General features: G+C 43.7%; 2 protein-coding genes across 2 annotated transcripts; both read left to right on the top strand.

The window, feature by feature from the left end:
• Window positions 1-2,415: 2,415 nt before the first annotated feature.
• LOC147340516 (germ cell-less protein-like 1) lies at window positions 2,416-5,878 on the top strand. Its single transcript, XM_086388484.1, has one exon. It carries the CDS (start codon window positions 3,945-3,947, stop codon window positions 5,448-5,450), a length of 1,506 nt encoding a protein of 501 aa, XP_086244610.1. The 5' UTR covers window positions 2,416-3,944; the 3' UTR covers window positions 5,451-5,878.
• Window positions 5,879-18,673: 12,795 nt separating this feature from the next.
• LOC147340515 (germ cell-less protein-like 1) lies at window positions 18,674-22,136 on the top strand. The gene has a single exon (XM_086388483.1). It carries the CDS (start codon window positions 20,203-20,205, stop codon window positions 21,706-21,708), a length of 1,506 nt encoding a protein of 501 aa, XP_086244609.1. The 5' UTR covers window positions 18,674-20,202; the 3' UTR covers window positions 21,709-22,136.
• The last annotated feature ends 4,751 nt before the right edge of the window (window positions 22,137-26,887 follow it).

Here is a 26,887-nt window from a genome sequence, read left to right as displayed (position 1 = left end):
TTATGGCAGACAGTGAAGAGGAACTAAAAAGCCTCTTGATGAAAGAGAAAGTGGAGAGTGAAAAAGTTGGCTTAAAGCTCAACATTCAGAAAACGAAGATCATGGCGTCCGGTCCCATCGCTTCATGGGAAATCGATGGGGAAACAGTGGAACAGTGTCAGACTTTATCTTTTTGGGCTCGAAAATCACTGCAGATGGTGACTGAAGCCATGAAACTAAAAGACGCTTGCTCCTTGACAGGAAAGCTATGACCAACCTAGACAGCAGATTCAAAAGCAGAGACACTACTTTGCCAACAGAGGTTCGTCTAGTCAAGGCTATAGTTTTTCCTGTGGTCATGTATGGATGTGAGAGTTGGACTGTGAAGAAGGCTGAGTGCCGAAGAATTGAGGCTTTTGAACTGTGGTGTTGGAGAAGCCTCTTGAGAGTCCCTTGGACTGCAAGGAGATCCAACCAGTCCATTCTGAAGGAGATCAGCCCTGGGATTTCTTTGGAAGGAATGATGCTAAAGCTGAAACTCCAGTACTTTGGCCACCTCATGCGAAGAGTTGACTCATTGGAAAAGACTCTGAGGCTGGGAGGGATTGGGGGCAGGAGGAGAAGGGGACGACAGAGGATGAGATGGCTGGATGGCATCACTGACTCGATGGACGTGAGTCTGGGTGAACTCCGGGAGTTGGTGATGGACAGGGAGGCCTGGCGTGCTGCGATTCGTGGGGTTGCAAAGAGTTGGACACGACTGAGCGATTGATCTGATCTGATCTGATCTGAAAGTCATTTAGCAAACGAAATCAGATGACATGGATATGTCACTGGGCTATACTTAATAGAAGTTCTTGATTGAAGTTCTTCCTGATGATTCTACTATTACTTCTAACGATATTGTTTTCTATACTGCCTGCTTCAAGAAGTGTTGTTCCTTACATTATCAAGTGTGTGACTGAGCCACTGATATAATGATGGTGTGCAGCTCCATATGAAATCCATAAGTATAATGGTGTGACTCTGTATATAAGAAGCAACAAGACAGAATATTTTCCTGGACCAAGAGACTAGTAAGACAGGTGTGGTCCAGAGACTTTTGTTACTCACAGGGCCTAGTCCAGTAATAACACACTGAGTGGCCTATCAGTGAGATCTTTGGCAGACCTGCGAATGAACCCTCCCAGCACCATGGAACAAGATGGTAATGAAATGCTCTGCAAACCATGGTCAAACTCATGGCCATAAAAGGGCCCTGCTCTGGCAACTGGCACTTGCTATCTGCCTCTACAAAGATTAACTCATGGACACTACAGCTGCTGACCTTCAACGTCCCCTGAAAGGAGTTCAGGGTGAAAATCAGAAATTAGGCACTCGCTCTGTGTTCTGGAAAAATGGACAAAACAGGCCTTTGGATAGTTAGAGATTTTCAGGTAAAGATTTTCTTGAGCCCAAATTCTTGCATCTTCTCATACCTAGAAAAGCACCTAAATTGTTAATGGGGACAACTATTTTGGCTTTTACAGTAATACCACAGTAAGAAGCCAAGGCCTACCTGGACAAACTTTGACAACTGGCTACCTCAAGCACCTGTCTACGCTGGGTTATAGACTCATTCACCAGAAAAGAAATTATAAGATTTATTTTGTCTCTTAAATTTCAGGTTTTCATTTTTTCAACTACTTCTAACTGGGTTTTTTATACCTACATTCAAAATGTATATGAATATGCCAGATGGCTCCATTCTTATAAATAGGGCAGCCCAAGTGTTGACTCTACCCAGACCAGGATCAAAGTTACTATCAAATGTCACCTGATTCTTGCAGGTTATTCTTGGACTGCTGATTACAGTAATTCATCTACTGATATTTGGTCTCTGCCTTTTAATCTACTTATCTAGTTTGTTCTTTCTAAAGGATACAATGGCTTCCCAGACAAAGTAACAGTGATGCAGAGATTCTGGCCACTCTTCAAAATGGACTCCCCTGATGTTCCACCATGGTTACAGATACAATCTTGGTTTACAAGCTCTCCTTTGTGAAAAACTATCTTGACTACAATCATTGTAATCATTCTGTTTTTTGCTGTTTGCTCCTTACATATATAACTGTGTATTTACTACTTGGGGCCCTTGGATCAGAAACCCTAAGTAAAAGGGTAAGGAGAATATGTTGCTTCAACCACTTAGGGTCAGTGCCCCTCACCTGCAGGAAGCAGTTACTGACAGATTTCTCTGCCCCTTTCCCCTCAGCAACAATATTCTCCTAAAATAAAAAGGGGGAAATGAGAGAGTTAACTTAGGCAGGTTGGTAAGGAGTCAAAGCCTAAGGCCCCTTTAAGGAGGAGATAAACATTCTTTCTTTTTCACATTCTTTGCTATAGATATGTAGGCCTCGTAGGCAGCAGTATCTCTTATTCAAGGACATGTCTTTTTTTTTTTTTTTTTTTTTTAAGCTTTGGATATATGTTATGGGAGAAGGTCTGGGTAAAAACTTCCACAGCTGTAGCTCTGGGTTAACCCGTTCCTTCTGGCTAATCTCGTGCTGATGTCATCCCAGGAGGTATGTTACAGGAAAGGGTCTGGAAAAATTCTCGAAGTCTTGAGGTATCTTTTATCTAGTCTCAGCAGCTAGTTGAGAAGTGTATAACGCCTTGCTTAAAGTAGTGAGGTGGGTTCTCTCCTGCTCCCTTCTGACGTCTATGTCTGAAGCTTTTTCTGTCACTTTCACTTTAGATAAAATCTACACAATGCTCCAAGTGACTGAGACTGTCTTTGGTCCCGAGTTAAATCTTCTCCTTCGGAGACCATGAATCTGGCGGCACTGTTCACCATTCACCATTAGCTGTCACAACTCTAGAGTCAGTATTCATGTTTGTCTCATGCCAAGCACCTCTCAACCTGAAGCATTATATAGACCTTCTTATCAACTTTCTATAGCCATCTAACAGAGAATATTTAAAATGTGATTTAAGGTTATCCTGTCCTATTCAAAGTGTGTAAACATTCTACTCACATGATTTGAATAGGGCAGAATCTTTGCGACCCCATGGACACTAGTTTGCAAGTCTCTGCTATTCATGGAATTTTTCAGGCATGAATACTGGAGTGGGTTGTCGTTTCCTCCTCGAGGAAGTCTTCCCAACCCATGCCTCATGCGTCTCCTGCATTGGCAGGTGGATTGTTTACCACTGGGAATGTTTGGGAAGCCCCAAACATTCTACTCAGGCAAGGTCAAATGACCTGAGAGACTTACCGTTTTCAAAGTTTTTTCCCTTGCATTGTACTTTCCTTGTCATTGAAAGGTCCACACTCTCTCTACACCGAATACTTTGTTTAGCATATAACACTTGTCAGTATTTAATATTATTAATTTCCTCAAAAATCAAAATCCATCTCATTCATTCCTCATTTCTTTCAGTGTTTAAGTTTGTTACATGCTTAGCTGGTGTCTAAAATAGAGACAAAAGCAAAGACTGGGCACACATTGCCACTTTTATCACAGAAAATGTTTTGACAGCCGCAAATGATGGGATAACCTAAGAAAATAATTACAGAAATTAAGGTGCATAGAGCACAGAGCTGGAACCAAGACGTAATTATCCAAAAACAGGAGTGATCAGTAATTATTTCAAATGGGGAAGAGGAAATGATGTTCTTAAGATTCATGGGGAAAATTCATACACAAAGTCCTCTGTTCCACCATTATCCTACGAAGGGAGCCGCAGAGAAATCATCCCTGGAGGGAAAGATACACAGAGTGGAATTCCTGGTACAGAGTGCACTTATCCTGTGATGGGGAGTGGGAGGGGTAGGGGAAAGCCTCGTGGGTGTGGCTTTGCGTGGCGTCCAAGATGACGTCACAAACATCAGCCGTATCCAACGACACCGTGGGCTGAGCTAGTGCCAGTGGCGGCTGCGTCTGGTGAGGAAGCTTGCCCTCTGTACCGCTGAGGTAAAAGCCATGGGAGCAGTAAACAGTCAGATGCCCTCGAACAGAGTGGGGCATGCCCCAGAGGAGCCAGGTGCCCCTGAGGGGGAGGAGGAGGCCGAGGAGGTAGCAGTGGCAGTGATAGAGGAAGGGGAGGAGAGCGAAGAGGCCAGACCCACCACTAGCCAAGGGCGCCACAAGCGGAAGACAGGCCCAGAAGGGCAGCTCACAAAAGCGCCTCACAGGAAGCGAGCAAAAGACAGTTTAGAGTCCGTTTATAAGACACTTTTTCTGAGAGGAGAAGGGAGTGACGTGCAGATCCGTGCCCTGGGGAAGGAGTGGAACTTGCACAAGGTCTACTTGTGCCGGTCAGGATACTTTGCTAGCATGTTCAGTGGTGCGTGGCGTGAGACAACCATGGATACTGTAGAGTTGCAGATGCCTGACGAGAACATTGATTGTGAGGCACTGCACGAGGCTTTAGGTTCCCTGTACCGAAACTCTGTGCTCATCCCACCCGGTCGAGTGGTCCCCATGCTGGCCACAGCCAGCATGCTGCAGCTGGACAAGCTGATTCAGCAGTGCGGAGAGATAATGAAGGAGACGGTCAGTGATCAGACCGTGTGCAGCTACTACTGCTCTGCTGAGAGCTACGGACTCCAGAACATCAGGGCCATGTGTCTTCAGTGGCTGCTGGACAACCTGATGACCCAGCATAGTGAGGAGTTATTGAGAGAAGTTAGCCTGGATCTCATGAAAGAGGTCATTGCCTCTTCAGAGCTCTTCGTGATGGAGGTAGAGATGGATGTGTACACGACGCTGAAAAAGTGGATGTTCCTGCAGCTGCAGCCGACATGGAGAGGCCCCCGCAGAGACCTGCTGCCTGACGCCGACTCGTGGTTTGCCAGGTCCAGGCAGGAGTCAGAGGGCACCCCTTTCCTGGAGACCGAGCAGGGCAGAGCCTTCGTGCCAGCGTTCCAGCAGCTGCGGCTTGCCTACATGATCTGCGACCTGCCGTCAGCACGCATCATCGACCAGGATGCACTGATCCCTGCCACGTGGCTGACCCCAGTGTACAAAGAGCAGTGGCTTGCCCTCCTCCGGGCTGAGCAGACCAGAGACCTCGGGCCCGTGGATGTCTTCGTGTCCGACCTCCAGAGGACCAGCATGCGGTGCGGGGGCCAGCTCCTCAGGGATAAGCAGTGCAGCTGGCGGTGGGCAGGCTTCAACGTCGGCTGGGACTTGGTGGTGTGCTATGCCAACCGGCGCATCATTTTCAAGCGCAGCGCGCTGAACAAGTCCTGCGGTCTCGGGGTCAGCTTACTCTGGCAGAGAAAGGTCGCGTTCCGCTTGCGCCTGGCCTCCTTGGACAGGGCTGGAAGAGCCATTTTCCGGAAGGAGACAGAACTCCAGGTGCTTTCCCTGGGAAAGGATGAAGAGCTAGAGGTGGTGAATCTGGAGAACGAAGATGTGGTTTTCCCCATATATGTGACCTGTAATTTCCTGTACCTCCCCAGAGAGGGGCGTTTTCCTGAGTGAGGACTCCTGAAAACAAAATCTCAGAGAGGTGAGCAGCTCTTTTCCTGGGGTCAGGGACGACCAGCTTTGTCCAGATGCCAGCTCCTTCTGCGGGACCAACCGGACTTGCCCACCTCTGGTGGCCCACCTCTGTCAGAGTCTTTGTTGAACTGTAGCTCATAATACTTGAGATTGTTTACCTGAGCCTATGAAGAGGAGAAATTTTAAAGCCCTGCTCCCCCAACACCTTTAGACCTCATTTGTGCTGTTAAAGTGGCAACCTGTCCTCCTGGTTTACCATCCATCAATGCCCCCTCCCATCATTTCTGCAAAGTCAAAGACCAGTTGACTTTAGAGAGAACCTGTGAACCTACCTACTCTACTACTGTTGGGGAAACTCTTTTAAAATATGCATTTCCTTTAGCTTGATTAAAGGAATGTTAAAGAAACCGTTTGGTTTCTCTTTCAGTTCGCGTGTTTAGAGCCACTCTGCCCCACTCATTACCACTACTACCGCTAGCTTCCTTTGGATTGCTTCCCTTTCCCCATTCCCTGCCACTGAGCGTGTAGTACTTGGTTCCCATGATCTCTCACTCTGTGAACGCACCCAGGCTACACTGATGATCTTCTCTTTATTGGTTGTTCCTCAACATTCTTAGGTTAGTTGACTTCATATCGTATCTTGATGTTACTTTGGCTTTATTTTGACTTTCCTAGCATTTTAACCCTAGAAAGACGCCTCAAATCTTATACAACCCTATATTGGGGGTGGAGTGGAAGGCGGCAGATTGATGCTATGAGGACATCTCGGTACTAGACAGACTTTTTCTGTGGCATACAGCCATGAATTATTTATGCACCAGAATGCACTCTCTAAGCACGCTGATGGCCTTTGCCCTTCAGAAACATTTGACGTTGGAATTGTACGTGGAAAGACTCTTTCCCGCTTAAAAACAGGTCTGGTAACCTCTGGAAAGGAACGCTTTTGAATTATCATGGGAATTATTTGGCATCTGGAAGTGGCATCACGAGAAGTCCACACTAGTAATCAAAAGGGTAAGATAAAAAGTGTTTTTGTCACAAAAGGAGAAGCACACTAGTCACGATTTGAATTTGTTAGTTTCTGATTACTGTTAACTTACAAATTGTCACCATCCCATTCCCTCCATTGAGTCATTTTGAGGTCAAAGAATGGAAAACTATTTAAGAATCCATATAAATAATAAATACATGCTTGGAAAGAGTGTGATAAATTAATACAAGATGAACAAATTAAAAAAATAGTATACTCTATTGGTGTTTGGCAGATTCATGTTGATGTATGGCAAAACCAATACAATATTGTAAAGTAATTAGCCTCCAATTAAAATAAATAAATGTACATTTAAATTAAAAAAAAAAAACAGTCACCAGATTTAAGGCTTTATTTAGTTGAAATCAGAATTTTCCTTACTGGTGGTTTATGTTTCTCTTCCCAATTAGATTTTATCCATTGTCATTCAGTGAACAAATTACTTTTGACTTTATCCATTCATTCATTCCTTTTACTCTTTAAGGAGATTTGAAAGGCTTCCTTATCCCAAACCCACATACTAGTATTAGAGTAATATTTACGTGACAGTTACTTATATGAAATGGTTCAACCAGGAAGCTGCTGTTGCATCCTTCGATGTTTGCCCTTAATTTTGCAGCCCCCTACCCTTTCTCGTGTTCCCTTATATTCCATATACCTAACCAACTACAAACCATAGACTTCATTTTATTTGTGTTTAAAAATAACTGGGGAGAAGAGTAAGTCATGATTCAGTTGAAACGTAAAAATTATTGTTATTTTTTTTTTTTTTGGTAAGAATTTCACTTTCTTTATATAAACTCTCTAAGCAATTTGAAATCACTTTTTCTTGAGCTGAATGCCAAGATGCCATTTCATCTAAACAGAGGTATCCTCAGTTGGGAAATTCAGAGACTACTTAGCTACAAGTGTACCTTGACTGAAAGATCTGCTTTTGTTTTCCTACCCAACGAGCTTTAAATCCTTAAATTGCTTGTTGCCGCTTACAATAGAAAGATGTTCAATAATGTACAAAGAGTGACAGCTGAAATACACTCATTTAAACATTTAAACTCTCACAAACCCTGACTGTTGCCATTTGCCAGTTTGGGCAATTTATCCAATACCTGTCTCTATTTTTTCTCTTTTTTTTTTTCTTTTCTTTTTGACTGCTCAGGATGAGGAAGAAACCTTTTCCCATGTTGATACTCATTCTGTTAGCCTCTTCGTAAGGCATGGGGAAATGGGGAGGCAGGGCGAAGTACAGTCATGGTAACGCTATAGGAAACCATCAAGCTAAATAACAGCAAAGTAAACGCCACACTAAAGGAGATGTACCCCTATGGGATACCACGTGGTCCTTGACAATGATGAGGATTTATCCCTGTCTCTGTTTTTCCCTCTCTGTATGTCTGCCGCTCTCTCTGTCATCCCCTATCTCTGTCTCCATGATGTCTGTCTGCATCCCTGTCTAATTTCTATCTACCTCTGTCTTTGTCTTCCTCAGTCTCTGTCTCAGACTGCCTATCTTCGTCACTCTCTGTCTCTGTCTTACTGTCCGTATCTTTCTGTTTCTCTCTGTTTCTGACAATCTGTTTGTGTCTGGGTCTCTATGTTTCTGTCTCTGTCTCTGTATTTCTCCAGTGCTTCTGTATCCGTCTGTATCTGCATCTCTCTGTGTCTCTTTCTCCATCCGTCTGTCTTTGTCTTTCCCTTTCTGTCCCGATCTGTCTCTGTCTTTCTCCCCACCCCCAACCTTGTTTCTCTCTGACTCTCTCTCTCCCCATCACTATCTCTATGTCTGTTGGCTCTCTTTCAGTGTGCGTCTGTCTTTCTCTGTCTCTCAGTCTGTCTGTCTCTGTCTTTCTATCTGTGTCAATCAGCCTCTGCCTGTCTCCCTGTCTCTGTCTGCAACCATCATTCTTTGCCTTAGTTTGAATGGGTGTCTGTTTGTCCCTGTCTGTGCCTGGCTTCCTCTGCCTCCCTGTCTCTGTCTCCATCTATTTCTACCTGTCTCTGTCTGCCCCTTTCTGTGTATGCCTTTCTACCTGTCTCTTTTGGGGGAGGAGGTACAATTTCTGAGTCTGTCCATCTGTTGGGCTTTCTCAGCCTGCCTGACCAGCTATCTCTGTTTTTCTGTCAGGCTGTCCTGTCTCTGGCTGTTTCTACATCTGGTTCTGTTGCATCTTTTGATAGTCCATCTCTGCTTCTGCCTGTCTTAAGGAGACAGGAATGAAATGTTATTACAATTCGGTAGACAAACCCTCTTCTGTCATCTTCCCTTCCAGTGGTGTCCTAGAGATAGATGCTGTAAGAAGATAAAGCTTAGCATTCGTATTCAAAGACACAAGAGACTTAAATAAACAATGACTTATGAAGGAGAAAGCAGTGCCCCAGGGATGGAAGTGGGATGGACACAGACAGCAGACCAGTGTAAATTATGCTACTGTGGAAAGGGTCTATATATAAACAGCACAAAGATGACACTGAAATTTCGATGAAAGATAAATCATGTGCTGGAAAAAGAAAACCATCTTTTTAAGAGGAAAATAAAAAGAAGAGGGAGTGTCCAGCCACAAGGTCTACAGGAAGGTACTTGCCAAGTCTCAGCCACAGAATTTGGACATGAAACTGCCTGGTGAGAGTTAAAATAGCAAAATTCACCTATTTTATATAAGCACATCACATCAGTTTAATCATGCGATTAAACTTAAACTTTTGAATTGGGGTCAGCAAACACACACACACACACACACACACACACACGGAAATAAGTGGATTGAAGCAGAATCCAAGGTTTTTATGTCATCACCTGTTCAGCTAGTAACATGACTTCTAAGACATTCATACACACACACACACATTTATATTTTATGAGCCCTCATGAGGTTCCACCCTTTCCTTGTCCACTCAGCTACCTGGGCCTTGATGCCCTTCCCTTTATTCAAGATAAATCTCTTGAAAGGGGTGTGTCATCTGCCCCCTGTTCTAAGGTTTACTTGCTTGACTCCAGGCACCATCTATATGTCATAGACTCTCAAATTCATAGCCCATGCACAGACCTCTTCTTTGAATCCAGACCTATAGCCAGCAGTCTGCCCCACCACTTGGAAATCTCAAAGGTGGTGCGATCTACAAAGGAACAAAATAGAACGTATAGTCCAGGCAACCAATTTTAATCTAAATGTAGATTCCTTCCTCATTTGAGTAAATAAATAGAAAGACACTGATTCTGGTAAGGAGAAGATAACCAGGATGTTAGCTGAAACTTATACTTCTTCAAGTGCTTGTGTTTCAGAAGTAAAATTTGTCTATTCATGACATTCTAAAGAAAGGTGGCAATTTTTTTTTTCTAGTAGTAAGAGAATTGAAATTTACCTCATTTATTTAGACAATAGCCAATTGATATATGAACAGTCTTCGGGAATGATTTGTTCTAACAGTGCAGATGAAAGTTTGGTTTAGTCTGTGAACACGTTTTCCATGTCAGTTGCTATGATTAGATTCTGAGATCAGACACCAAAGGATAAATTTCACTCCACATGGTAGCAAACTTCAACTGTCAAACTTGGTTTAAAGACTAGCAGGGTAATAAGATGCAGTGGAAGGAACAAAAACTATCTGGGCAGATTCAAGGTAAGATTTGAATACCCAAAAGATCCTTAATTCTCTGAGCAGTATTCATCACATAAACACACTGCATTACATTGGTGATGTCTGTCAATTATTTTAAAAAATAAAAATAGTACATGGTGATGGCAAAAATAGGAATCTACAAGCAGCTGATGGTTTTGATTAGCGTGTTTGCTGTACATGGGATTTTATGAAGAGTGGTGACTCTACGTGAATTAAAATCATCCAAGCGGTCACGAAGAGCATGTTTTGGGTGAAGGCAAGTGGCTGAGTATGGTCCACCACAGGTGAGGAGACTTGCTGTAGAGGTATATTCTTAAAGATGGTAGCCCCTAGTCGTATGTGATTATTTAAATTGATTAAAATTAAATAAAATGGAAAATTCAGTCTCTCAGTCTCACTCGCAGCATTTGAAGTGCTCGATGGCTACATGTAAACCCGTGGCTACTATACTGTGCGCAGCGCAGATATGGAACATCTCTATCAGCGCAGAGAATTCTGTGAGATAGTGCTGTTCTATAATCAGTTATTCCAAGTAAAATTTACATTTCTTTCTGCTTCTGAATACATAGGTCGCCTGGATAACCTATGTGGGGGTGGGTGATGTTTGTGGGGATGGGGAGGAGTTAGAAAAACGGACATACAGAATGGTCACATTTGGATTTACAGGGTCTCATCAGGGTCTTATTTGTCTCACTGTGCTTACTGAGATGTTATGGAGGCTGGGGACAGGGCTTGAGGAAGGTTGGCAGCCACCCAAAGGAACCGTTTGTTCTGGAACCCTGTGCTTTGGAATGTGAAGAATTTGGGTCTAATCTCCTGTGGCCCATACAGCATCTGACCTGGTGGTCAGGCCATCATCTCAAACTCATTGTCCAAAACTCAACCTTTGCTTTCTTTCTCCCATTCCACGATCATGAATATCTATTTTCAATATATTTTATGGTTGGTCTTTTACTGTTCATATTGTTAATATCTCCACCAGTATACTAGCCCTCTTCTCAGTCGCTAGGCCTTGAAATCGCTGGTTGAAAGGATACAAAATAAATGTCTTTGTAAACTGAAACTTACATTAGAAATAATAGCATGTGGGGTTATTGTAAATACATTTAGATACAAATACGTAAATACATAAATCAAATACATTTGAGTCTTCTGCTTTGCTTTGCCATCAGGTTTAACGTGATATGATATTTCGATGCCTCCCAGCTTAAGACCAGCAGGAACACATTTGTAGTTGAACAATTTGAGTTTATTATTCTTTGCAGTGAAGGAGAACATACACAGTGAAGGAACTGTGGGCCACACAAGTACGTGGGTGATAGAAAAGGGATGTTAAGAGATTTGGGCTTGGGACTTCCCTGCTGGTCCGGTGGATGAGCCTTTGCCTTCCAAAGTAGGTGGTGTGGGTTCGCTCCCTGGTTGGGGAAACTAAGGTCCCACATGTCTTGTGGCCAAAAACCAAAACATAAAAGAAAACAAACAAACAAACAAACAAAAAAAACAGAAGCAATATGGTAACAAATTGAATAAAGACTAAATAAAGGGACCACCTCAAAAAAAAATTAAAGAAAAAAAGAGGTGGGCTTGTTTTAGGTGATTTGGGTGAATTTTTAAAGAAGCAGAGCTCTGATCTGGATTGGATACTGTCAGAAAGACAGGGAATTCCTATGACAGTATCTTAATAAACCTTTTCTATAGAGAGAATAGATTAGAGTGAGGTTAAAGCTACAATTGCTGAAAACAAGCAAAGAAACAAAGCAAAGGGGAAAACAAAACCCCCAAACTAGCAGTCACTCATACTAGCTAGGAGAGGGATATACGGTGATTTGTACAGTGATTTTGCTTTTGTCTGTGCTAAGGAACAAAAAAATCATGAAGTGGCCTTTGTTTTGTCTCACTTTATCATGATCTCAGAGTGACAAGATCTCATGATCTCACCTGAAGTTGGCATTCCCTGAAATTTTTTTCAATGTCTAATGGGAGAATAACATGTCCTAGCCTGGATGTCAAGAGATACTTTTTAGTACCCCCTTCTGGCCACAAGCCATTAACCCATGTTATCTAGATTATCAACATTGCTCTGATTTTGATGATCAGGAATTTGTTTAGAGAATGTAGTCTGTAGTAGGACATGGATTGGTCTCTCCTGCTCCTTTTGCAGTAGAATGCATCATTGAATACTCTGGTGTGACACGGGCTGTGCAATAGCATTTAAGACTCCAGACAGGATGCATTGGCCAACTGCAAAACAAGTAATCAAACGAAACACAATGATTATTAGTCCTTGAAACAGGACTTGAAGTCAAGGGCTTGGATTATAAAAACCAGGCAATGAATCCAGCTGGGTTCACCTTTGAGCACCACATGACCTTTGTTAGAATCAAAGACAAGTTTTGGACCACCCTTGCTAGTTATGATTTTCCCTAATGTGAGAATAGCAAGTCACAAAGCCTATATGAATAGGGAGTCAGTTATTCTTCGTGTGTGTGTGTGTGTGTGAGAGAGAGAGAGAGAGAGAGAGTCGCTCAGTCATGTCTGACTCTTTGCAACCCCATGGACTATAGCCCAGGAGGCTCCTCTGTCCATGGTATTCTTCAGGCAAGAATACTGGAGTGGGTTGCCATTCCCTTCTCCAGGGGATCTTCCCGACCCAGGGACCGAACCCGGGTCTCCTGCATTGCAGGCAGATTCTTTACCATCTGAGCCACCAGAGCAGCCCTTCCTGGTGAGTTTTTAAAAGAAATTGGTTTGACTGTTACTGGATAATCCCCTCTCTCTAACCCCTCCCCCCTCCCCCACCCGTTTCTGGGAAACAAGATCTGCTGGAATGTGTAGTTTAACATATCACGGAGTCTCAACAATTATCCTGAACACACAAGATAAGTTAGCGTATGCCATATGGGTGTTATATAAGATGTTACATAACAAATAGTACCTCATTGTGGCACGGCCTCTATCAGGAGAATAAGCATCATTTGTTACAACTAGAGACAGCCGATTTTGTGTTCCTCAAGGTAAGTGATGTATTTAGCAGAACTTCCCTCGTGTGGCTCAGCTGGTAAAGAATCCACGTGCGGTGGAGGAGACCTGGGTTCGATCCCTGGGTTGGGAAGATCCCCTGGAGAAGGGAAAGGCTACCCTGTCCAGTATTCCGGCCTGGAGAATTCCACGGACTGTATAGTCCATGGGGTCGCAAACAGTCGAACACGACTGAGTGACTTTCACTTTCAACCAGTTTCACAAAGCAGGCTGACTATCATGAACAAATGGAATATCTTGAGCAAATTTGACTCTCAGGGTCAGGGTGGCTCCAATAATGGAGCCTACTCTTGATTGAGTGGGACTCACCGACAGGGCGCAGGAATGGCCGAGAGGAGCTACCCCGCGTCTCAGGTAAGGGGCGGTGGCCGGGAGGAGAAATCCCAAGCCCGAGGCCAGGGGCGGCGGCCGGGAGGACCGACCCCACATCCAAGGAGCCGTGGCTGCCTGGGCACAGGAGGCCTAGAGGAGCTATCCCACGTTGAAGGTCAGGAAGGGCGGCGGTGAGGAGATACCCCTCGTCCAAGGTAAGGAACGGCGGCTGGGCTTTGCTGGAGCAGCCGTGAAGAGATAACCCACGCCCAAGGTAAGAGAAGCCCAAGTAAGACGGTAGGTGGTGCAAGAGGGCATCAGAGGGCAGACACACTGAAACTGTACTCACAGAAAACTAGTCAATCTAATCACACTAGGACAACAGCCTTTTCTAACTCAATGAAACTAAGCCATGCCCATGGGACAACCCAAGACGGGTGGGTCATGGTGGAGAGGTCTGACAGAATGTGGTCCACTGGAGAAGGGAATGGCAAACCACTTCAGTATTCTTGCCTTGACAACCCCATGAGCAGTATGAAAAGGCAAAAGGAGAGGATACTGAAAGAGGAACTCCCCAGGTCAGTAGGTGCCCAATATGCTACTGGAGATCAGTGGAGAAATAACTCCAGAAAGAATGAAGGAATGGAGCCAAAGCAAAAACAATACCCAGCTGTGGATGTGACTGGTGATAGAAGCAAGGTCCGATGCTGTAAAGAGCAATATTGCATAGGAACCTGGAATGTCAGGTCCATGAATCAAGGCAAATTGGACGTAGTCAAACAAGAGATGGCAAGAGTGAATGTCGACATTCTTGGAATCAGCGAACTCAAATGGACTGGAATGGGTGAATTTAACTCAGGTGACCATTATATCTACTACTGTGGGCAGGAATCCCTCAGAAGAAATGGAGTAGCCGTCATGGTCAACAAAAGAGTCTGAAATGCAGTACTTGGATGCAATCTCAAAAACGACAGAATGATCTCTGTTCGTTTCCAAGGCAAACCATTCAATATCTCAGTAATCCAAGTCTATGGCCCAACCAGTAAGGCTGAAGAAGCTGAAGTTGAACGGTTCTATGAAGACCTACCAGGCCTTTTAGAACTAACACCCAAAAAAGATGTCCTTTTCATTATAGGGGACTGAATGCAAAAGTAGGAAATCAAGAAACACCTGGAGTAACAGGCAAATTTGGCCTTGGAATACGGAATGAAGCAGGACAAAGACTAATAGAGTTTTGCCAAGAAAATGCACTGGTCATAACAAATACCCTCTTCCAATAACACAAGAGAAGACTCTACACATGGACATCAACAGATGGTCCACACCAAAATCAGACTGATTATATTCTTTGCAGCCAAAGATGGAGAAGTTCTACACAGTCAGCAAAAACAAGACCAGGAGCTGACTGTGGCTCAGATCATGAACTCCTTATTGCCAAAATCAGACTTTAATTGAAGAAAGTAGGGAAAACCTCTAGACCATTCAGGTATGACCTAAATCAAATCCCTTATGATTATACAGTGGAAGTGAGAAACAGATTTAAGGGCCTAGATCTGATAGATAAGAGTGCCTGATGAACTATGGAATGAGGTTCGTGACATTGTACAGGAGACAGGGATCAAACCATCCCCATGGAAAAGAAATGCAAAAAAGCAAAATGGCTGTCTGGGGAGGCCTTACAAATAGCTGTGAAAAGAAGAGAAGGGAAAAGCAAAGGAGAAAAGGAAGGATATAAGCATCTGAATGCAGAGTTCCAAAGAATAGCAAGAAGAGATAAGAAAGCCTTCCTCAGCGATCAATGCAAAGAAATAGAGGAAAACAACAGAATGGGAAAGAGTAGAGATCTCTTCAAGAAAACAAGAGATACCAAGGGAACATTTCATGCAAAGATGGGCTCGAGAAAGGACAGAAATGGTATGGGCCTAACAGAAGCAGAAGATATTCAGGAGAGGTGGCAAGTACACACGGAAGAACTGTACAAAAAAGATCTTCACGAGCCAGATAATCACGATGGTGTGATCACTGACCTAGAGCCAGACATCCTGGAATGTGAAGCCAAGTGGGCCTTAGAAAGCATCACTACGAACAAAGCTAGTGGAGGTGATGGAACTCCAGTGGAGCTATCTCAAATCCTGAAAGATGATGCTGTGAAAGTGCTGGGCTCAATATGCCAGCAGATTTGGAAACTCAGCAGTGGCCACAGGACTGGAAAAGGTCAGTTTTCATTCCAATCCCAAAGAAAGACAATGCCAAAGAATGCTCAAACTACCACACAAGTGCACTCATCTCACATGCTAGTAAAGTAATGCTCAACACTCTCCAAGCCAGGCTTCAGCAATACGTAAACCGTGAACTTCCAGATGTTCAAGCTGGTTTTAGAAAAGGCAGAGGAACCAGAGATCAAATTGCCAACATCCGCTGGATCATGGAAAAAGCAAGAGAGTTCCAGAAAAACATCTATTTCTGCTTTATTGACTATGCCAAAGCCTTTGACTGTGTGGATCACAATAAACTGTGGAAAATTCTGAAAGAGATGGGAATAGCAGACCACCTGACCTGCCTCTGGAGAAATCTGTATGCAGGTCAGGAAGCAACAGTTCGAACTGGACATGGAACAACAGACTGGTTCCAAAGATGAAAAGGAGTACGTCAAGGCTGTTTATTGCCACCCTGCTTATTTACCTTCTATGCAGAGTACATCATGAGAAACGCTGGACTGGAAGAACACAAGCTGGAATCAAGATTGCCGGGAGAAATATCAATAACCTCAGATATGTAGATGACACCACCCTTATGGCAGACAGTGAAGAGGAACTAAAAAGCCTCTTGATGAAAGAGAAAGTGGAGAGTGAAAAAGTTGGCTTAAAGCTCAACATTCAGAAAACGAAGATCATGGCGTCCGGTCCCATCGCTTCATGGGAAATCGATGGGGAAACAGTGGAACAGTGTCAGACTTTATCTTTTTGGGCTCGAAAATCACTGCAGATGGTGACTGAAGCCATGAAACTAAAAGACGCTTGCTCCTTGACAGGAAAGCTATGACCAACCTAGACAGCAGATTCAAAAGCAGAGACACTACTTTGCCAACAGAGGTTCGTCTAGTCAAGGCTATAGTTTTTCCTGTGGTCATGTATGGATGTGAGAGTTGGACTGTGAAGAAGGCTGAGTGCCGAAGAATTGAGGCTTTTGAACTGTGGTGTTGGAGAAGCCTCTTGAGAGTCCCTTGGACTGCAAGGAGATCCAACCAGTCCATTCTGAAGGAGATCAGCCCTGGGATTTCTTTGGAAGGAATGATGCTAAAGCTGAAACTCCAGTACTTTGGCCACCTCATGCGAAGAGTTGACTCATTGGAAAAGACTCTGAGGCTGGGAGGGATTGGGGGCAGGAGGAGAAGGGGACGACAGAGGATGAGATGGCTGGATGGCATCACTGACTCGATGGACGTGAGTCTGGGTGAACTCCGGGAGTTGGTGATGGACAGGGAGGCCTGGCGTGCTGCGATTCGTGGGGTTGCAAAGAGTTGGACACGACTGAGCGATTGATCTGATCTGATCTGATCTGAAAGTCATTTAGCAAACGAAATCAGATGACATGGATATGTCACTGGGCTATACTTAATAGAAGTTCTTGATTGAAGTTCTTCCTGATGATTCTACTATTACTTCTAACGATATTGTTTTCTATACTGCCTGCTTCAAGAAGTGTTGTTCCTTACATTATCAAGTGTGTGACTGAGCCACTGATATAATGATGGTGTGCAGCTCCATATGAAATCCATAAGTATAATGGTGTGACTCTGTATATAAGAAGCAACAAGACAGAATATTTTCCTGGACCAAGAGACTAGTAAGACAGGTGTGGTCCAGAGACTTTTGTTACTCACAGGGCCTAGTCCAGTAATAACACACTGAGTGGCCTATCAGTGAGATCTTTGGCAGACCTGCGAATGAACCCTCCCAGCACCATGGAACAAGATGGTAATGAAATGCTCTGCAAACCATGGTCAAACTCATGGCCATAAAAGGGCCCTGCTCTGGCAACTGGCACTTGCTATCTGCCTCTACAAAGATTAACTCATGGACACTACAGCTGCTGACCTTCAACGTCCCCTGAAAGGAGTTCAGGGTGAAAATCAGAAATTAGGCACTCGCTCTGTGTTCTGGAAAAATGGACAAAACAGGCCTTTGGATAGTTAGAGATTTTCAGGTAAAGATTTTCTTGAGCCCAAATTCTTGCATCTTCTCATACCTAGAAAAGCACCTAAATTGTTAATGGGGACAACTATTTTGGCTTTTACAGTAATACCACAGTAAGAAGCCAAGGCCTACCTGGACAAACTTTGACAACTGGCTACCTCAAGCACCTGTCTACGCTGGGTTATAGACTCATTCACCAGAAAAGAAATTATAAGATTTATTTTGTCTCTTAAATTTCAGGTTTTCATTTTTTCAACTACTTCTAACTGGGTTTTTTATACCTACATTCAAAATGTATATGAATATGCCAGATGGCTCCATTCTTATAAATAGGGCAGCCCAAGTGTTGACTCTACCCAGACCAGGATCAAAGTTACTATCAAATGTCACCTGATTCTTGCAGGTTATTCTTGGACTGCTGATTACAGTAATTCATCTACTGATATTTGGTCTCTGCCTTTTAATCTACTTATCTAGTTTGTTCTTTCTAAAGGATACAATGGCTTCCCAGACAAAGTAACAGTGATGCAGAGATTCTGGCCACTCTTCAAAATGGACTCCCCTGATGTTCCACCATGGTTACAGATACAATCTTGGTTTACAAGCTCTCCTTTGTGAAAAACTATCTTGACTACAATCATTGTAATCATTCTGTTTTTTGCTGTTTGCTCCTTACATATATAACTGTGTATTTACTACTTGGGGCCCTTGGATCAGAAACCCTAAGTAAAAGGGTAAGGAGAATATGTTGCTTCAACCACTTAGGGTCAGTGCCCCTCACCTGCAGGAAGCAGTTACTGACAGATTTCTCTGCCCCTTTCCCCTCAGCAACAATATTCTCCTAAAATAAAAAGGGGGAAATGAGAGAGTTAACTTAGGCAGGTTGGTAAGGAGTCAAAGCCTAAGGCCCCTTTAAGGAGGAGATAAACATTCTTTCTTTTTCACATTCTTTGCTATAGATATGTAGGCCTCGTAGGCAGCAGTATCTCTTATTCAAGGACATGTCTTTTTTTTTTTTTTTTTTTTTTAAGCTTTGGATATATGTTATGGGAGAAGGTCTGGGTAAAAACTTCCACAGCTGTAGCTCTGGGTTAACCCGTTCCTTCTGGCTAATCTCGTGCTGATGTCATCCCAGGAGGTATGTTACAGGAAAGGGTCTGGAAAAATTCTCGAAGTCTTGAGGTATCTTTTATCTAGTCTCAGCAGCTAGTTGAGAAGTGTATAACGCCTTGCTTAAAGTAGTGAGGTGGGTTCTCTCCTGCTCCCTTCTGACGTCTATGTCTGAAGCTTTTTCTGTCACTTTCACTTTAGATAAAATCTACACAATGCTCCAAGTGACTGAGACTGTCTTTGGTCCCGAGTTAAATCTTCTCCTTCGGAGACCATGAATCTGGCGGCACTGTTCACCATTCACCATTAGCTGTCACAACTCTAGAGTCAGTATTCATGTTTGTCTCATGCCAAGCACCTCTCAACCTGAAGCATTATATAGACCTTCTTATCAACTTTCTATAGCCATCTAACAGAGAATATTTAAAATGTGATTTAAGGTTATCCTGTCCTATTCAAAGTGTGTAAACATTCTACTCACATGATTTGAATAGGGCAGAATCTTTGCGACCCCATGGACACTAGTTTGCAAGTCTCTGCTATTCATGGAATTTTTCAGGCATGAATACTGGAGTGGGTTGTCGTTTCCTCCTCGAGGAAGTCTTCCCAACCCATGCCTCATGCGTCTCCTGCATTGGCAGGTGGATTGTTTACCACTGGGAATGTTTGGGAAGCCCCAAACATTCTACTCAGGCAAGGTCAAATGACCTGAGAGACTTACCGTTTTCAAAGTTTTTTCCCTTGCATTGTACTTTCCTTGTCATTGAAAGGTCCACACTCTCTCTACACCGAATACTTTGTTTAGCATATAACACTTGTCAGTATTTAATATTATTAATTTCCTCAAAAATCAAAATCCATCTCATTCATTCCTCATTTCTTTCAGTGTTTAAGTTTGTTACATGCTTAGCTGGTGTCTAAAATAGAGACAAAAGCAAAGACTGGGCACACATTGCCACTTTTATCACAGAAAATGTTTTGACAGCCGCAAATGATGGGATAACCTAAGAAAATAATTACAGAAATTAAGGTGCATAGAGCACAGAGCTGGAACCAAGACGTAATTATCCAAAAACAGGAGTGATCAGTAATTATTTCAAATGGGGAAGAGGAAATGATGTTCTTAAGATTCATGGGGAAAATTCATACACAAAGTCCTCTGTTCCACCATTATCCTACGAAGGGAGCCGCAGAGAAATCATCCCTGGAGGGAAAGATACACAGAGTGGAATTCCTGGTACAGAGTGCACTTATCCTGTGATGGGGAGTGGGAGGGGTAGGGGAAAGCCTCGTGGGTGTGGCTTTGCGTGGCGTCCAAGATGACGTCACAAACATCAGCCGTATCCAACGACACCGTGGGCTGAGCTAGTGCCAGTGGCGGCTGCGTCTGGTGAGGAAGCTTGCCCTCTGTACCGCTGAGGTAAAAGCCATGGGAGCAGTAAACAGTCAGATGCCCTCGAACAGAGTGGGGCATGCCCCAGAGGAGCCAGGTGCCCCTGAGGGGGAGGAGGAGGCCGAGGAGGTAGCAGTGGCAGTGATAGAGGAAGGGGAGGAGAGCGAAGAGGCCAGACCCACCACTAGCCAAGGGCGCCACAAGCGGAAGACAGGCCCAGAAGGGCAGCTCACAAAAGCGCCTCACAGGAAGCGAGCAAAAGACAGTTTAGAGTCCGTTTATAAGACACTTTTTCTGAGAGGAGAAGGGAGTGACGTGCAGATCCGTGCCCTGGGGAAGGAGTGGAACTTGCACAAGGTCTACTTGTGCCGGTCAGGATACTTTGCTAGCATGTTCAGTGGTGCGTGGCGTGAGACAACCATGGATACTGTAGAGTTGCAGATGCCTGACGAGAACATTGATTGTGAGGCACTGCACGAGGCTTTAGGTTCCCTGTACCGAAACTCTGTGCTCATCCCACCCGGTCGAGTGGTCCCCATGCTGGCCACAGCCAGCATGCTGCAGCTGGACAAGCTGATTCAGCAGTGCGGAGAGATAATGAAGGAGACGGTCAGTGATCAGACCGTGTGCAGCTACTACTGCTCTGCTGAGAGCTACGGACTCCAGAACATCAGGGCCATGTGTCTTCAGTGGCTGCTGGACAACCTGATGACCCAGCATAGTGAGGAGTTATTGAGAGAAGTTAGCCTGGATCTCATGAAAGAGGTCATTGCCTCTTCAGAGCTCTTCGTGATGGAGGTAGAGATGGATGTGTACACGACGCTGAAAAAGTGGATGTTCCTGCAGCTGCAGCCGACATGGAGAGGCCCCCGCAGAGACCTGCTGCCTGACGCCGACTCGTGGTTTGCCAGGTCCAGGCAGGAGTCAGAGGGCACCCCTTTCCTGGAGACCGAGCAGGGCAGAGCCTTCGTGCCAGCGTTCCAGCAGCTGCGGCTTGCCTACATGATCTGCGACCTGCCGTCAGCACGCATCATCGACCAGGATGCACTGATCCCTGCCACGTGGCTGACCCCAGTGTACAAAGAGCAGTGGCTTGCCCTCCTCCGGGCTGAGCAGACCAGAGACCTCGGGCCCGTGGATGTCTTCGTGTCCGACCTCCAGAGGACCAGCATGCGGTGCGGGGGCCAGCTCCTCAGGGATAAGCAGTGCAGCTGGCGGTGGGCAGGCTTCAACGTCGGCTGGGACTTGGTGGTGTGCTATGCCAACCGGCGCATCATTTTCAAGCGCAGCGCGCTGAACAAGTCCTGCGGTCTCGGGGTCAGCTTACTCTGGCAGAGAAAGGTCGCGTTCCGCTTGCGCCTGGCCTCCTTGGACAGGGCTGGAAGAGCCATTTTCCGGAAGGAGACAGAACTCCAGGTGCTTTCCCTGGGAAAGGATGAAGAGCTAGAGGTGGTGAATCTGGAGAACGAAGATGTGGTTTTCCCCATATATGTGACCTGTAATTTCCTGTACCTCCCCAGAGAGGGGCGTTTTCCTGAGTGAGGACTCCTGAAAACAAAATCTCAGAGAGGTGAGCAGCTCTTTTCCTGGGGTCAGGGACGACCAGCTTTGTCCAGATGCCAGCTCCTTCTGCGGGACCAACCGGACTTGCCCACCTCTGGTGGCCCACCTCTGTCAGAGTCTTTGTTGAACTGTAGCTCATAATACTTGAGATTGTTTACCTGAGCCTATGAAGAGGAGAAATTTTAAAGCCCTGCTCCCCCAACACCTTTAGACCTCATTTGTGCTGTTAAAGTGGCAACCTGTCCTCCTGGTTTACCATCCATCAATGCCCCCTCCCATCATTTCTGCAAAGTCAAAGACCAGTTGACTTTAGAGAGAACCTGTGAACCTACCTACTCTACTACTGTTGGGGAAACTCTTTTAAAATATGCATTTCCTTTAGCTTGATTAAAGGAATGTTAAAGAAACCGTTTGGTTTCTCTTTCAGTTCGCGTGTTTAGAGCCACTCTGCCCCACTCATTACCACTACTACCGCTAGCTTCCTTTGGATTGCTTCCCTTTCCCCATTCCCTGCCACTGAGCGTGTAGTACTTGGTTCCCATGATCTCTCACTCTGTGAACGCACCCAGGCTACACTGATGATCTTCTCTTTATTGGTTGTTCCTCAACATTCTTAGGTTAGTTGACTTCATATCGTATCTTGATGTTACTTTGGCTTTATTTTGACTTTCCTAGCATTTTAACCCTAGAAAGACGCCTCAAATCTTATACAACCCTATATTGGGGGTGGAGTGGAAGGCGGCAGATTGATGCTATGAGGACATCTCGGTACTAGACAGACTTTTTCTGTGGCATACAGCCATGAATTATTTATGCACCAGAATGCACTCTCTAAGCACGCTGATGGCCTTTGCCCTTCAGAAACATTTGACGTTGGAATTGTACGTGGAAAGACTCTTTCCCGCTTAAAAACAGGTCTGGTAACCTCTGGAAAGGAACGCTTTTGAATTATCATGGGAATTATTTGGCATCTGGAAGTGGCATCACGAGAAGTCCACACTAGTAATCAAAAGGGTAAGATAAAAAGTGTTTTTGTCACAAAAGGAGAAGCACACTAGTCACGATTTGAATTTGTTAGTTTCTGATTACTGTTAACTTACAAATTGTCACCATCCCATTCCCTCCATTGAGTCATTTTGAGGTCAAAGAATGGAAAACTATTTAAGAATCCATATAAATAATAAATACATGCTTGGAAAGAGTGTGATAAATTAATACAAGATGAACAAATTAAAAAAATAGTATACTCTATTGGTGTTTGGCAGATTCATGTTGATGTATGGCAAAACCAATACAATATTGTAAAGTAATTAGCCTCCAATTAAAATAAATAAATGTACATTTAAATTAAAAAAAAAAACAGTCACCAGATTTAAGGCTTTACTTAGTTGAAATCAGAATTTTCCTTACTGGTGGTTTATGTTTCTCTTCCCAATTAGATTTTATCCATTGTCATTCAGTGAACAAATTACTTTTGACTTTATCCATTCATTCATTCCTTTTACTCTTTAAGGAGATTTGAAAGGCTTCCTTATCCCAAACCCACATACTAGTATTAGAGTAATATTTACGTGACAGTTACTTATATGAAATGGTTCAACCAGGAAGCTGCTGTTGCATCCTTCGATGTTTGCCCTTAATTTTGCAGCCCCCTACCCTTTCTCGTGTTCCCTTATATTCCATATACCTAACCAACTACAAACAATAGACTTCGTTTTATTTGTGTTTAAAAATAACTGGGGAGAAGAGTAAGTCATGATTCAGTTGAAACGTAAAAATTATTGTTATTTTTTTTTTTTTTGGTAAGAATTTCACTTTCTTTATATAAACTCTCTAAGCAATTTGAAATCACTTTTTCTTGAGCTGAATGCCAAGATGCCATTTCATCTAAACAGAGGTATCCTCAGTTGGGAAATTCAGAGACTACTTAGCTACAAGTGTACCTTGACTGAAAGATCTGCTTTTGTTTTCCTACCCAACGAGCTTTAAATCCTTAAATTGCTTGTTGCCGCTTACAATAGAAAGATGTTCAATAATGTACAAAGAGTGACAGCTGAAATACACTCATTTAAACATTTAAACTCTCACAAACCCTGACTGTTGCCATTTGCCAGTTTGGGCAATTTATCCAATACCTGTCTCTATTTTTTCTCTTTTTTTTTTTCTTTTCTTTTTGACTGCTCAGGATGAGGAAGAAACCTTTTCCCATGTTGATACTCATTCTGTTAGCCTCTTCGTAAGGCATGGGGAAATGGGGAGGCAGGGCGAAGTACAGTCATGGTAATGCTATAGGAAACCATCAAGCTAAATAACAGCAAAGTAAACGCCACACTAAAGGAGATGTACCCCTATGGGATACCACGTGGTCCTTGACAATGATGAGGATTTATCCCTGTCTCTGTTTTTCCCTCTCTGTATGTCTGCCGCTCTCTCTGTCATCCCCTATCTCTGTCTCCATGATGTCTGTCTGCATCCCTGTCTAATTTCTATCTACCTCTGTCTTTGTCTTCCTCAGTCTCTGTCTCAGACTGCCTATCTTCGTCACTCTCTGTCTCTGTCTTACTGTCCGTATCTTTCTGTTTCTCTCTGTTTCTGACAATCTGTTTGTGTCTGGGTCTCTATGTTTCTGTCTCTGTCTCTGTATTTCTCCAGTGCTTCTGTATCCGTCTGTATCTGCATCTCTCTGTGTCTCTTTCTCCATCCGTCTGTCTTTGTCTTTCCCTTTCTGTCCCGATCTGTCTCTGTCTTTCTCCCCACCCCCAACCTTGTTTCTCTCTGACTCTCTCTCTCCCCATCACTATCTCTATGTCTGTTGGCTCTCTTTCAGTGTGCGTCTGTCTTTCTCTGTCTCTCAGTCTGTCTGTCTCTGTCTTTCTATCTGTGTCAATCAGCCTCTGCCTGTCTCCCTGTCTCTGTCTGCAACCATCATTCTTTGCCTTAGTTTGAATGGGTGTCTGTTTGTCCCTGTCTGTGCCTGGCTTCCTCTGCCTCCCTGTCTCTGTCTCCATCTATTTCTACCTGTCTCTGTCTGCCCCTTTCTGTGTATGCCTTTCTACCTGTCTCTTTTGGGGGAGGAGGTACAATTTCTGAGTCTGTCCATCTGTTGGGCTTTCTCAGCCTGCCTGACCAGCTATCTCTGTTTTTCTGTCAGGCTGTCCTGTCTCTGGCTGTTTCTACATCTGGTTCTGTTGCATCTTTTGATAGTCCATCTCTGCTTCTGCCTGTCTTAAGGAGACAGGAATGAAATGTTATTACAATTCGGTAGACAAACCCTCTTCTGTCATCTTCCCTTCCAGTGGTGTCCTAGAGATAGATGCTGTAAGAAGATAAAGCTTAGCATTCGTATTCAAAGACACAAGAGACTTAAATAAACAATGACTTATGAAGGAGAAAGCAGTGCCCCAGGGATGGAAGTGGGATGGACACAGACAGCAGACCAGTGTAAATTATGCTACTGTGGAAAGGGTCTATATATAAACAGCACAAAGATGACACTGAAATTTCGATGAAAGATAAATCATGTGCTGGAAAAAGAAAACCATCTTTTTAAGAGGAAAATAAAAAGAAGAGGGAGTGTCCAGCCACAAGGTCTACAGGAAGGTACTTGCCAAGTCTCAGCCACAGAATTTGGACATGAAACTGCCTGGTGAGAGTTAAAATAGCAAAATTCACCTATTTTATATAAGCACATCACATCAGTTTAATCATGCGATTAAACTTAAACTTTTGAATTGGGGTCAGCAAACACACACACACACACGGAAATAAGTGGATTGAAGCAGAATCCAAGGTTTTTATGTCATCACCTGTTCAGCTAGTAACATGACTTCTAAGACATTCATACACATACACACACATTTATATTTTATGAGCCCTCATGAGGTTCCACCCTTTCCTTGTCCACTCAGCTACCTGGGCCTTGATGCCCTTCCCTTTATTCAAGATAAATCTCTTGAAAGGGGTGTGTCATCTGCCCCCTGTTCTAAGGTTTACTTGCTTGACTCCAGGCACCATCTATATGTCATAGACTCTCAAATTCATAGCCCATGCACAGACCTCTTCTTTGAATCCAGACCTATAGCCAGCAGTCTGCCCCACCACTTGGAAATCTCAAAGGTGGTGCGATCTACAAAGGAACAAAATAGAACGTATAGTCCAGGCAACCAATTTTAATCTAAATGTAGATTCCTTCCTCATTTGAGTAAATAAATAGAAAGACACTGATTCTGGTAAGGAGAAAATAACCAGGATGTTAGCTGAAACTTATACTTCTTCAAGTGCTTGTGTTTCAGAAGTAAAATTTGTCTATTCATGACATTCTAAAGAAAGGTGGCAATTTTTTTTTTCTAGTAGTAAGAGAATTGAAATTTACCTCATTTATTTAGACAATAGCCAATTGATATATGAACAGTCTTCGGGAATGATTTGTTCTAACAGTGCAGATGAAAGTTTGGTTTAGTCTGTGAACACGTTTTCCATGTCAGTTGCTATGATTAGATTCTGAGATCAGACACCAAAGGATAAATTTCACTCCACATAGTAGCAAACTTCAACTATCAAACTTGGTTTAAAGACTAGCAGGGTAATAAGATGCAGTGGAAGGAACAAAAACTATCTGGGCAGATTCAAGGTAAGATTTGAATACCCAAAAGATCCTTAATTCTCTGAGCAGTATTCATCACATAAACACACTGCATTACATTGGTGATGTCTGTCAATTATTTTAAAAAATAAAAATAGTACATGGTGATGGCAAAAATAGGAATCTACAAGCAGCTGATGGTTTTGATTAGCGTGTTTGCTGTACATGGGATTTTATGAAGAGTGGTGACTCTAAGTGAATTAAAATCATCCAAGCGGTCACGAAGAGCATGTTTTGGGTGAAGGCAAGTGGCTGAGTATGGTCCACCACAGGTGAGGAGACTTGCTGTAGAGGTATATTCTTAAAGATGGTAGCCCCTAGTCGTATGTGATTATTTAAATTGATTAAAATTAAATAAAATGGAAAATTCAGTCTCTCAGTCTCACTCGCAGCATTTGAAGTGCTCGATGGCTACATGTAAACCCGTGGCTACTATACTGTGCGCAGCGCAGATATGGAACATCTCTATCAGCGCAGAGAATTCTGTGAGATAGTGCTGTTCTATAATCAGTCATT

This window comes from Bos grunniens, chromosome X, assembly GCF_055505025.1.
Source record: "Bos grunniens cultivar Pamir isolate PY7600 chromosome X, Bosgru_T2T1.0, whole genome shotgun sequence".
NCBI lineage: Eukaryota > Metazoa > Chordata > Mammalia > Artiodactyla > Bovidae > Bos > Bos grunniens.
The sequence above is the reverse complement of the archived record's forward strand: the minus strand, read 5'-3'. Positions and strand labels throughout refer to the sequence as shown.

Coding starts and splice junctions, on each gene's coding strand:
- LOC147340516 (XM_086388484.1), top strand. CDS start 3,945: ATGGGAGCAGTAAACAGTCAGATGCCCTCGAACAGAGTGGGGCATGCC.
- LOC147340515 (XM_086388483.1), top strand. CDS start 20,203: ATGGGAGCAGTAAACAGTCAGATGCCCTCGAACAGAGTGGGGCATGCC.